The 13447-nt window shown below is 37.0% G+C and overlaps 1 protein-coding gene across 2 annotated transcripts in view; it reads left to right on the top strand.

Moving 5' to 3' along the window:
• MRPS9 (mitochondrial ribosomal protein S9) overlaps positions 1-12160 on the top strand; it is a 46821-nt gene extending 34661 nt beyond the window's left edge. For both annotated transcript variants that reach the window (XM_070943121.1, XM_070943122.1), the window contains 5 exons: positions 6459-6534; positions 8421-8589; positions 9736-9844; positions 11534-11703; positions 11996-12160. In XM_070943121.1, coding sequence (XP_070799222.1) covers positions 6459-6534; positions 8421-8589; positions 9736-9844; positions 11534-11703; positions 11996-12087 — 616 coding nt within the window. In that variant the 3' untranslated portion in view covers positions 12088-12160. The remainder of the gene's footprint in view (positions 1-6458; positions 6535-8420; positions 8590-9735; positions 9845-11533; positions 11704-11995) is intronic.
• Positions 12161-13447: the final 1287 nt, after the last annotated feature.

Raw genomic sequence — 13447 nt, 5'->3', positions numbered from 1 at the left:
TAAGGAAGATAGGTGTAGATCAGGGGTGGGTTCTAAAATTTTTTACTACCGGTTCTGTGGGCGTGGCTTATTTTGTGGGTGTTGCTTGATGGTCATGTGACAATTATTTAGGATTTAGCAAAGGTACTGGTCTACCAGGCTTTTAACTGTTTGCAGAGCTGTACCAATTTACCCATTTATTTTTTCAGGCACTGGTTTACCTATTTATTTTTGCAGGCACTGATCTACTCATGCATTTTTGCAGGCACTGGTCTACCCATTTATTTTTGCAGGCACTGATCTACTCATGTATTTTTTTTTTAATTTGATTTATATGCCGCCCTTCTCCGGAGACTCAGGGCGGCTTACAATGCGTTAAGCAATAGCCTTCATACTTTTGTATATTTATACAAAGTCAGCTTATTGCCCCCACAAACTGGGTCCTCAATTTACCTACCTTAGAAAGGATGGAAGGCTGAGTCAACCTTGAGTCTGGTGAGATTTGAACTTACAGTAATTAAAGACAGCTGGTGTTAATCACAGTGCTATCAGTCTGCTGAGCCACCAGGCTCTCTATTTTTGCAGGCACCGGTCTACCCATTTATTTTTGCAGGCATCGGTCTACTCATTTGTTTTCTTTTAACACTGATCAGCTATAGGGCGGCCCTTTGAAGCTCCGCGGCAAGAGTTTAAACAGTTTTTTTCCCTCTAGCTATCAGCTGGGACTCGGGAGGCAGCAATAGATTGGGGGTGGGGCCAAATAAAAGGTAAGAATAACGGGGTGGGGTGGGGGGCAGAACCGGTTCGGTGACATCATCATACTACCGGCTCGGCAGAACCGGGCGGAACCAGTGTAGATGCATTTCTATATAGTCATTTCTATGTAAAATTTCCATCATTTTATAATGATGTAATGAAAGAGCATATTTGGTTATCCCTCTGATGGATCCAAAAGGTGATATGTGGTTTGGCCAAAGTCTTGGACCATAACATCTTTATGTGGCATATCCCTTTTGACATATTTGTCAGATGAAATTAAGAAGATGAAATTAAGGAGACCTAGAACAACATTGGAGGAAGTCTTGGAGATTAACTATGGGTAGGAACCCATATTTGGTTTTACCTTCCAGTGATAAGGATGACAAAATGAAAATATTTATTCACCCTTACTTCATCTACTGAGTGTTATCTGTTGGCCTTGTTTAGGGTGACCTAATTTCTGCTGAAGAAGGATGGATCCCTGGATCATCTGTGGAGCTGCTGTGAAAAACACAGTATCCTAACAATTTGGCAAGCAGTCCCTCAGATCAGCTTGGAGCTGAATTCTGACTTAGGCAGATTAGGTTGAAATGCCTGAGGTTTACTCTTGTAGTATGGCCTGGGTTGAATGTGAATTGGGGATTCTTAAAGGAAGTAGAAAAGATTCTCCAAGCTGTCAGTCTGACTATCTGTTAGTTAGAGTCAGGTTCCTCCTTGATTATAAAGGCTTCAGGAAAATAATCAACAATTGAGTATGTGTGATGGTGTTGGCTTTTTTTTACAAAAGGGATGGTGCTTTTGACCTTGGAGGAGGCAATAGTGCATGTTTTCCTCAAGTGGTCATTCTTATATCGTGGACAATTATTGTCCTGTCTTCAGTCTTCCCTTTTCAGAGAAGGTGGTTAGATTGCATTTGCAGAGTCCTGAGGAAGTGGATTATCTGGATCTGTTTTAGTCAGGTTTCAGGCAAGGATTTAGTATAAAGATAGCATTGTTGTGTTTGTTGATGACTTTTGGGTGGTGGATGGAAGTGATGCATCTATCTTTGTGCTCCTTGATTCGATAGCAGCTTTTCATACCATCAATAGTATGCTTGGGGGGGGGGGAGCTGTAGGTGTTCGGTATTGGGGGCATAATTTTAAGATTGATTCCTCCCTCCTTCCTTCCTTCCTTCCTTCCTTCCTTCCTTCCTTCCTTCCTTCCTTCCTTCCTTCCTTCCTTCCTTCCTTCCTGTCAATATTGACAGGGGAAAATATGTCTCTTCAGTCTTTCCTTTATGGGATGCCTCTCTTTGTTCCTCATGTAAGTTGAGTGAGGCCCTCTGAAACTTCAGGTTTAATACCATCAGCATGTTGATAATATACAATTATATCTTTCAACAAGTAATGATGTTGAGATTCAGGTCTGCAAGATGCAAGGCTAGATGGGGAGAAACCAATTTTGACTTATCCTACTGACTGATTGTGGATATTAGGGGGTCCAGATTTGAAGATGTTCTATCTTTTATTTTGAGCCGAGCTGCACTTCTCTATTCAACAATCTGGTGATTTTCTTGGGCTTCCAGCTCCTGATCAAAAAGCACATGGTAGCTGTGGCCAAGAAAGCATTTGTACAGCTTTTGAATAAGTTGTGCTTTTCCATGGGTTGAAAGGCCTTTCAGGCAGTCACTTAGGTTTGACTATTGCAATATGATTTAAATGCCCAATATGCTCATTAAGAGCCCATGAAGATCACTCAGTGGCTTTAGTTTGTACAGAATGCAGGGTACAGGCAGCGATGGGCATGCCTTGGTATGCCCAGATGTTGCTGCTTTGCAAGCTGCACTGGTTGCCACGATATGACTGGATACAATCCAGGGTACTGGTTATCACGTATAAAGGACTGTATGCCATAGAACCAAATTATTTGAGAGATTACCTGTCTCTCATAGCTTCTGCCTAGGTAGATTGTTGGACCCCTTTGTTGGAGGAATCTTTGAACATATTGTATATTAAATGGTCAGATGCTGTTTCTGTTTTGTAATTTGTTTGATGTTATGAGCTACCCAGAGATATTTTAGAGCTGAGTAGTGCCTAAATTTAATTAGTTAAGTAAATTAAATAAATACTTTAGTTACATGTTTTAACAGGACTCCTGTAACAGCTTTAACTGAGGAAGATGAGATTAGTTTTGATACACGTGCATTTCTATGATGCTTTATCATATCTTTAGGAATTTTTTGATTTATTAACATTTATACCCCATTCTATTTGTAAGACTTTGGACAGCTTACATAAAGCTATGGGAAGTGATATAAGAAAAAAGATACAATTTTAGGAGAGATTCAAATGTAAAAGCATAGATAGTGAACAATAGATTAGTGGAAAAGAATATAATTTCTTGGAAAGGAGATCACCTAATGGATCAAACACTGAGCTGCCATAACTTCTTTCAAGTTTTAAATGCTCTAAGAGCCACAGTACATACTGTACTCATCACAGAAATAGCTAGTGAAAGTTATGTCTTCATGGGATATCCATAGATGTGCCTAAATTTAAACAAAAGTGTTTATCTCAAAGGATAACTTGTTTGCAGTGTTTACAAAGATATAAGGGTTTTAGAGCAGATAAATTCCTGGCATGTGGAATTAGAATTGGGCATTTTCAGAAGGATTAATAGTCTCTGGCTTCAGTATTGGGCCTGTTGTTGAAAGAGAAATGTAAGTAATATTGATTGAGGAGAGCAGTTACTATTAGGTGAAAAGCCAGATAAACGATTGACAATGGATTACAAATGAAAAAAGAAATTGAAATCAATTGAACCCAAATATAATCATGACCACAGTGACTCAAATTGAAAATTCCAAAACAATAGTTAGGCCCAGATTATAATATGAATTCATGAGTTCAAAAAGATCTCCTACGATATATGTAAATCCAGGGGAAAGAAATGATTAACTCTGAAAATGGAAGAATCTTTAGGAAGTTAGGAAAAACATTGATGTAAGCTGAATAAAGTAGAGATAAACCCAGGGGTGAAATGGTCCCGGTTCGGACCGGATCACCCGATCCGGTAGCGATGGCGGTGGGTGGTTCGGAGAACCGGTAGCAAAAATCCCTGCCCCCCCCCCCCCGCCCGCGCGATCATCAGAGGCTTTTTTTTACTTTTAAAAGCATTTTTTCTACAACCTCTTCAGCCGAAGAAGTTATTAAAAAAATGCTTTTAAAAGTAAAAAAAAAAAAGTTGGCCATGCCCACCCAGTCACATTACCCACCCCCCACTAAGCCACTCCCATAGAACCGGTTGTAACAAATTTTACATTTCACCACTGGATAAACTGAGTGAGGAAAAGAGACCACAAAAAGAAATAATAGTAAAATAAGTAGCTCAACATTCATTCCAGTATTTTGGGAATGACGTTTTAATTTTGGAAGCATATAATTGGTGCTAATAAAAAATAACAATGGGCATATTTTCTGCCACAAAATGTCGTTTACTGACAAACTGAGATAGTCCATTCTTCCTCTTCTTTCCTCTTCTCTTTCCCTGCTTCTAATTATAATTTGTTCAGTTTCTATATTTGTGTTCGTGAGTAAATTGATATATTTCTGAGAAAATAAAAGCACATATATACCAATTTGCACTGCCCCATTTATAATTTCTAAAAATGCCTATGAGATCTATAGGTTGGTTGTTATAACTTTGTACTATTGCAACTTCATATTTACTTTTTTAAAATTAAAAGAAATGTGTCAAGGCTAATCTAACACTATACTCAATACAGTGGGGCAAAAAAGTATTTAGTCAGCCACCAATTGTGCAAGTTCTCCCACTTAAAAAGATGAGAGAGGCCTGTAATTGACATCATAGGTAGACCTCAACTATGAGACACAAAATGAGAAAACAAATCCAGACAATCACATTGTCTGATTTGGAAAGAATTTATTTACAAATTATGGTGGAAAATAAGTATTTGGTCACCTACAAACAAGCAAGATTTCTGGCTCTCACAGACCTGTAACTTCTTCTTTAAGAGGCTTCTCTGTCCTCCAGTCATTACCTGTATTAATGGCACCTGTTTGAACTTGTTATCAGTATAAAAGACACCTGTCCACAACTTCAACCAGTCACACTCCAAACTCCACTATGGTGAAGACCAAAGAGCTGTCGAAGGACACCAGAAACAAAATTGTAAACCTGCACCAGGCTGGGAAGACTGAATCTGCAATAGGCAAGCAGCTTGGTGTGAAGAAATCAACTGTGGGAGCAATAATTAGAAAATGGAAGACATATAAAACCACTGATAATCTCCCTCGATCCGGGGCTGCATGCAAGATCTCACCCCGTGGGGTCAAAATGATCATAAGAACGGTGAGCAAAAATCCCAGAACCACACAGAGGGACCTAGTGAATGACCTGTAGAGAGCTGGGACCAACGAAACAAAGGCTACCATCAGTAACACACTACGCCGCCAGGGACTCAGATCCTGCAGTGCCAGATGTGTCCCCCTGCTTAAGCCAGTACATGTCCGGGCCCGTCTGAAGTTTGCTAGAGAGCATTTGGATGATCCAGAAGAGGATTGGGAGAATGTCATATGGTCAGATGAAACCAAAGTAGAACTGTTTGGTAGAAACACAACTCGTCGTGTTTGGAGGACAGAGAATGCTGAGTTGCATCCAAAGAACACCATACCTACTGTGAAGCATGGGGGTGGCAACATCATGCTTTGGTGCTGTTTCTTTGCAAAGGGACCAGGACAACTTATCCGTGTACAGGAAAGAATGAACGGGGCCATGTATCGTGAGATTTTGAGTGCAAACCTCCTTCCATCAGCAAGGGCATTGAAGATGAAACTTTTATCTTCAGGTCTTTCAGCATGACAATGATCCCAAACATACCACCCGGGCAATGAAGGAGTGGCTTCTTAAGAAGCATTTCAAGGTCCTGGAGTGGCCTAGCCAGTCTCCAGATCTCAACCTCCTAGAAAACCTTTGGAGGGAATTGAAAGTCCGTGTTGCCCAGTGACAGCCCCAAAACATCACTGCTCTAGAGGAGATCTGCATGGAGGAATGGGCCAACATACCAGCAACAGTGTGTGAAGAACACCTTGTGAAGACTTACAGAAAACGTTTGACCTCTGTCATTGCCAACAAAGGATATATAACAAAGTATTGAGATGAATTTTTGATATTGACCAAATACTTATTTTCCACCATAATTTGCAAATAAATTCTTTCCACATCAGACAATGTGATTGTCTGGATTTGTTTTCTCATTTTGTCTTTCATAGTTGAGGTCTACCTATGATGTCAATTACAGGCCTCTCTCATCTTTTTAAGTGGGAGAACTTGCACAATTGGTGGCTGACTAAATACTTTTTTGCCCCACTATATATATTATTTTCTATATTTGTTGAACTAAGAGGCTGGTCTGCCTCAGGTCAGATTGGATTCAGAAATGGTATTGAAATCTCTTTAAAAACTTCACATCCTACCTTTGGGTGTGGGAATTGTAATACGAGTGTTATGTATTTATGTGTTAAAATCCTGTAGAAAATGATGTCTAGATTTTTAATTATTAACTTTTTAACAAATTAACCTGCTTGCTAAGTTACAATTCTAGCCTGCATTTCCTCCAGCATAAGGAAAGTATATTTCCAAATTAAGTGTACGGTCTAGCTGCAATCTTATCTTTAATTGCATGATTAGTTAAAAGAGAATATATGTGATATTTTAAACAGGAACCTGATTGGCAGCAGATGGCTGATTAAAGAGGAATTGGAAGAAATGTTAGTGGAAATACTGTCAGATCAGAATGTGAGTAATTAATCTCCTTTATTTAATGAACCCCGTATCCTAACGGAACATTTAGTGCTTGTAAGGATTCTGGGGGGAAAATTCCCTGGGACATGGGAATTATTCATATTTTTGGTTTGAGTCCCATAAGTACACATCCCTAAATGGCTATGAGATGAAGTAGTTTTTTGTATGTTATTTCAGGAATAGCTATATTTCCCCAAATTATGAGGTAACTTATATATTCAGCAGAATTGTTCCACTTCATACTGTGCAGGATGGTGATTCTACTTGGATGGATATTAACATGTCTATGTAAACACACACACAAACTACCCTCAAATGCTCACAGTATTTTAGGATACAAGATTACTAATGTCTTGTCTGTGACCTTTCTCTTTGTGGTGTCCAGTGAGGGATTTATCTCAAGGGAGAACATTAAAACATGTAATTTGCCATTCCACTTTAACATGTTCCTGATAGCCAAATGTAATTATCATTACGTATTTTGTCACTCCCATATACAGTCTGTTAAATAACTAGTTACAGTACATCAGCAAATCAATTAGAAACTGTGTCCACTTCTATTCAACCGTCCTTTCAGCAACATCTGATGGGGGTTTGGAAAGTCAAAATGGTGACCAGTATTGCATGATCAAAGCCCTGCCCTCTTTTCACATGTGATTCAATGCGGATAAAAAGGGGAGGCCTTTGGATTCTGTCTTTGTGGACACCATCTTGACCTCCCTCTGGATACTTCCAATCCCTTTATTGTGAGCAGTGACAATCATGTTTGGAAATTGCCTCACGTTCTTATCCAAACTGTAAGGAAAGCCCGTGTGTGTTCAGCAGACTTCTGTGTTGGATGTTACCCCATATAAAGGAGCAGGTGGGAAATGAGATATCAGAACTAACAGGTTTGGGTAGTCACATGATCAGTTCACGTAAGGCAAGTGATTATATTGAACAGATCTTGATATTCTGCCACTGGGTTACTTGTACTGAGCAGACAGTGTCATTATTTTATCTCTATTGTATCCATTTAGGATTTATTTCTTTTCTCTTTTTAACTTCTACCTTTGGTTCTCTGCAAGCAAAAAATAAGCATACAGAAAGTTATACTTTTTGAGCCATTCAGGAAATGTTCCTTTATTTCCTTCCTTTTCCTAGCCCAAGCTGTATAAAATGACGTTAAACCTAAATTTGCTTCTTTATTTCTTGTGGTCGGGAGGCCCTGTATTACTTGTGAGATACTTTACTTTAATCACATGCTCAAATGAAAGCAGTAAAATTTATAGTAGCAAAGGATAATTATTTCAAGAGGTTGCCCTTTGAGTCAAGTATCTCTTGAATTTTGAAAAACCTTGATTGTTTGTTTTTAAAATCAAGTCTAAAGTAAATCCTTTTTGAACGACCAATGGCATAAATGCACACTTCCTGTACCTATTAGGAAATAAAATCATCTCAAATCAAATCTTTATTACAGTCATAGACTTGCATAAAAATAATCCAACAAGTAGAGTTTAGAAAATAGTTTCCTTAAATTAATTGGGACTTTTGTCTTACCACTTTTCCATCAAAAAGTACTTTTTTGAGACCCGTTAAATCTCTTTTTGAAAATCACGATTGATGTTAATGAAGATAGTCTGACAAAAAGTTTGCTTAAAGTTTTGAGCAGTGGATTCATTTGTTGGGGGCAGGGATAGAAATAGGTATCTTTATTCACATAGGAAATGATACATCTGCATGTTGTTTTGAAAGCAGCATGCAAATAACAGAAGTGTCATCCTGTCAAAAGTTATCAGTAAGAACAGAACTAAAATGATCAAGCAGATAAAAATAGAAGTTGTTGACAAATGCAATTACACTTGCACCACCATCCCTTAATGAATTTTTATTGTCTACAGTATTTAAGGTTTATTCAGCTGCTGGAAAGATTAGTAACACTGCCATACTGTGATATGGAACAAGATTATCTGCTTAAATTTCGCAAAGAATTACCTGTACAATCCAAAAAACAAACATTTGAACCCCTAAAATATGATGAACGAGGAGTGGCCTTTAGCACTGCAGAAGGTATGCTTTTTCCTAAATTTCAAAATTAAATAATTGGCAACCTGAAAATCCAAATATTTCTCAACATTAGCTACATGTCTATAAAGAAAGAAAAAAAAGATGCTGCCCAAGACCTCCAGTGATATTGCACTGTGTTCTGTGTGGTCATATTTGTTTCATTAAATTAAAAACAAATAGTTATAAATGTATTCTGTGTTTCTAACTTATTTGGCATATGTATTGAAGATGGTATATAATATTGCATCCACCGTACTTCATGAGGCAACTTAAATTACTTCACGGCTTACTTTATTCAGACTTCTTTGACAAACAATATGCGTTTTACAATCTCAGCCCTAGGAAGCAGGCAGTGGCAAACCAATCCTGAAACATTTTCCAAAAAACTTTCAGGGTTTAGTCCAAGCATAGCCAAAAGTCAAAAACTGACTTGAAAGCATACAGTATGTGTGGGTATTGACGCACACACCCAATTTGTAGTGTAGATAAAAAAATAATCCCCTTTGCATTTCTGTTCAAATACTGTATACTCTAAATCAAACAGAAACTATATATCAAAATAATTATTTCTTTTAGATGCTGGTTGCCATTTTGAATTATCAGGGTATGCCTCCCTCTGCTGGGAGAAAAAAGGAAATTTAACAGTGGTAGTTTTGTAAAACATATGTCCATTGTATTCATGGTATACAATATGGCATGAGTCCGTTCTCTTTTTACAGGGGCCTATTTGACAATGAATATTGACAATTACTGCTTTCAGACACATGCATAAACTTTTAATTGTGGAAAGATGTTAATATCTCCTATATGCTATCAAATGGTACCACTAGAGTGCTCTCCAGCCCTTCATAAGTTTAGAATCTAGATTAATTTTGCATATCTTAGGCCACTTTTCCACTCCCAAAATACAATTTTCGACTTAATCTCCTTGTGTTGCATTTGGTTAGGAAAGATGCTGCATAACATCTTTGGAATTAATCTTTGAAAGAATGTTTATTTTCTTTCACTTTTGCTAGAGTTTCCCTTTCAAAAGATAGTTTCATTTTTGTTTAGCATTTTGAAATGCTATATGTGTGGATGCAAAAAATGTTAAACATTTTGAAATGCTAAACATGAAATAAATGTACAGAATTTTTTTCCCTTTTTAAGGTAAGAGAAAGTCAGCAACAGCAACTGCTACACTTCACGCAAATGGAAATGGAAAATTCACTATAAATGGAGTTAATTATTTACTTTATTTTCCAGTGTTGCAGGATAGGTGAGTGTTAAAAAAGAGAACTTTTTTTGCTGAAACCATTTTAATGGTATCTTTCTAAAAAAAAATGTTTTCATGTATTTTTAAGGTTTTAAAAAATCTTCAGGGTATCATATTTTGAAAACTTGAATATACGTGTGAAAATGTTAGTAAAACATCAAATACTTCAGACTATTGGTACCTCAATATATCTTGGACTGTAATTCTCATAGTTTTTAGTTAATATATCAGTACAATCTGAAGATCACAAGATTTATAATCTGTACATCTGGAAAATTCCTATTGAAAAATATTAGATTTTCAGAAATGTGAACTTTATTGGAGGCAGTGGGAGAAGAATGAACTTGGAAATCTGAATGGAAAGTCTGGCCACAAAACTTTGCCATCCTTGGCTATCCTAAAACTTCTGTATATATGAATTACCCCAAGAACTAATAGATCCTAATCTAATTAAATTTGAATACAGATTTACAGTGAGAATAGATTTCTCAAAGGTGTGTGTTTACATAAAAAATGTACCAAATTGAGCCAAAGATACCCATTTGCAGATTACTCTGAAAAGATGACAGTTTTACTGTATGTTAGTTTAGGCCTCTTCTGTGTACAAGTGCATTTTCCTTTGCAAGTGTTGATACTTTGCATCATGCTAAGCCATGTCAGCCCATCAGAACCTTATTAAATGCTTATGATTGTTGCCTGTGAAATTGTAAACAAAGAGAAAAAAGATATTTGTACAGCCTGTAAACCAGGATTTGAGATTAGTAGAGTCCGTTTGGCTTGAGAAAAGAATAATGAATACCAATCTGCTTAGGAAGTCTGTCCAGTTTTTGGTTATGTTTCGCTTTATTTCTCATTTCTTCTCTTGCAAATGAGTTTGCTTAAGTATTATTTTAGAAGCTTTATTTGAATTTAAATGTTAACAATATAATCTCCAATGATATTACACTGTTTTGACTATCACTGTACTCTGATAACTGTAGGTATTTTTATGTGGATATATTTAAATAAAGAAAATATTTGTAGTAAATAAGCAGTGGGGCTGTGGGTGACATTTTTAATTCAGACTCTTGTAATTGAAACGGTTTATGTTCAGAGTGGCTGTTTTGTTCATTCTAGAAGTTTTTCAAGCTCAAATTCAGAGCATTTCTAAGTTGAAACATGCACACTGCTCCTGAGCAGCACTTGAGTACAGTAGTCCTCCACTTACAACAATTTATTTAGTGACCATTCAAAGTTACAATGGCACTGAAAAAAGTGACCTATGGCCGTTTTTCACACTTACAACCTTCATAGCAGCCCCATAATCATGTGATCAAAATTCAGATGCTTGGAAACTGACTCATACTTATGGCCATTGCTGTTTCCTAAGGTCACTTTTTGACAAGCAAAATCAATGGGAAAGCCAGATTCACTTAACAGTCTTGTTACCTACTTATCAACTGCAGTGATTCGCTTAACAACTGCAGCAAGAATGATCATAAAATGGACCAAAATTCACTTAACAAATGTCTCACTTAACAACAGAAATTCTGCAATCAATTGTGGTCATAAGTCGAGGACTACCTGTATTTGATTTAGCTTAATTAAATATTTCTATGGACAGATCACTAGAAAAAAAAGTTGTGGTTTATTAAATTACTCTTAACTGATTTTAACTCATTCACATTGTTATTCATATCTAATACTTTTCAGAGAACAGCTGATGTTCCCATTCCAATTTCTTGACCATTTAGAGAAGTATGACGTGATCTGCTCTGTATCTGGAGGAGGAAGAACCGGACAAGCAGGAGCAATTCGCCTAGCCATAGCAAGAGCTTTATGTAGTTTTATTACTGAAGATGAAGTAGAATTCATGAGGCAAGGTAATAAGAAGTGTATAGAGGAAAATATATCAATTCGTCCTAAATAATAAAATTCAATATCTTGTTCCCGATTACTTATCTTAAAAAACTGTAGTTTCTGCTATTTAGCATTCTAATGAGCTGTTTAAAATGAGGCAAATGCTCAGGACTTTCTAATATTATAAACCTAGGTTCAAATGCTAGATAAATGCTCATCTCCCTTTGACTTTCCTCAGCTCTTATGACTAAGTCCCTCCATCCTTCTCTGTGCATTTCATTAAATTGTGTAAATTTCTTCCTCGTCTCCGTGCAGCTGGTCTCCTCACTTCTGATCCACGTGTGAGAGAACGGAAAAAGCCTGGTCAAGAGGGAGCCCGCAGAAAGTTCACCTGGAAGAAGCGCTAAAACTGAAAATGAAAATGTTATATTTTATAGGAATCAATCTTTGTAATTAAACTGTATTTTACCTTCCCTTCCATCCATGTCTTTTATTATTTACTATACAAGAAGGATTAAATCCTAACATGTACAACCAGTAGATATCAGAACTGTACTAATCATTTGGAAATAATAGACTACCTTAGTAGCAAGTTGCCATTTTAACAAATCGCCCAATGAGAATTTACACCATAATCTTGAAAATGAAATGGTGAGGCTGTTTGTTCAGGGAGACTCTCCAGAATTACAAAAGTGCAAAGGAAAGATGCTGTCTGTTGCTGTTGAAGCACTAGAAGAAGCTGCTGCTGCTAAAGTTCTATGTACCATCAGATCAGTATCAATTCTTAGCAACAAATAGTTGATTTTCTCCAGAATGACCTGTCCTCAACCTGCCCCTTCAAATCTTCTAGCTGTAATTGAGTCTGTCCACCTTGTTGTTGATTGTCCTCTTTCTTTTCCCCTTTCCCAACATTATTTGATTTCTCCAGAGGACTAGGTTTTCTTTACAATGTGTCCAAAATAAGTTAATTTGAGCCTGGTCAGTTGTGCCTCATTTGAGAATTCTAGGGTTTTTTTTTATTATTATTATTTATTTATTTTTATATGCCGCCCTTCTCCGGAGACTCAGGGCGGCTTACAATGCGTTAAGCAATAGCCTTCATACTTTTGTATATTTTTATACAAAGCTTATTGCCCCCACAAACTGGGTCCTCATTTTACCCACCTTAGAAAGGATGGAAGTCTTGAGTCGACCTTGAGCCTGGTGAGAATTGAACTCGCAGTAATTGCAGGCAGCTGGATGTTAAATGCTGCCTTAGTAGGAGGCATTAGCCTCCTATGCCACTCAGGCTCCTGAGGTTGTTTTGTTCAATAATCCTTTTGTTTTCTTGTCCATTTATGGCATCCCTAGGAATCTTCTCCAGCATGAAAGTTCAAAAGTGTCAATATTCATTCTGACTTGTTTCACTTTCATAGAGTATCACAGGAAAAAATCATTGCCTTCACAATTCTGATCTTTGTAGGTACAAATACATGCAGCACCTGAATATCTTTTCCAAGATCTTCATTGCTATTCACATACTAGTCTGCAGGATATTTCTTATCTTTGCTGTTGATAGTCGATCTTAAAAGGCGGAAGTTATCTACCATGTCAGTATCTTCATTGTCAACGTAAGACTGCTTGGTGTACTATTGTCATTAATTTGCTCTTGATATTTTTATTTATCCAATTTATATTTATATCTATGAAACTCTGGGCAGCGAAAAAATGAAAATTAACAAATCTCATTAAAACAAGAATAAAGTAATTAAAACTTGCCCTGAAGCT

Source organism: Pituophis catenifer, unplaced genomic scaffold (genome assembly GCF_029215685.1).
Source record: "Pituophis catenifer annectens isolate HBS135680 unplaced genomic scaffold, rPitCat1.0.hap2 SCAF_4, whole genome shotgun sequence".
Classification (NCBI taxonomy): Eukaryota; Metazoa; Chordata; class Lepidosauria; order Squamata; family Colubridae; genus Pituophis; species Pituophis catenifer.
This window is presented reverse-complemented; position numbering and strand designations above follow the sequence as displayed.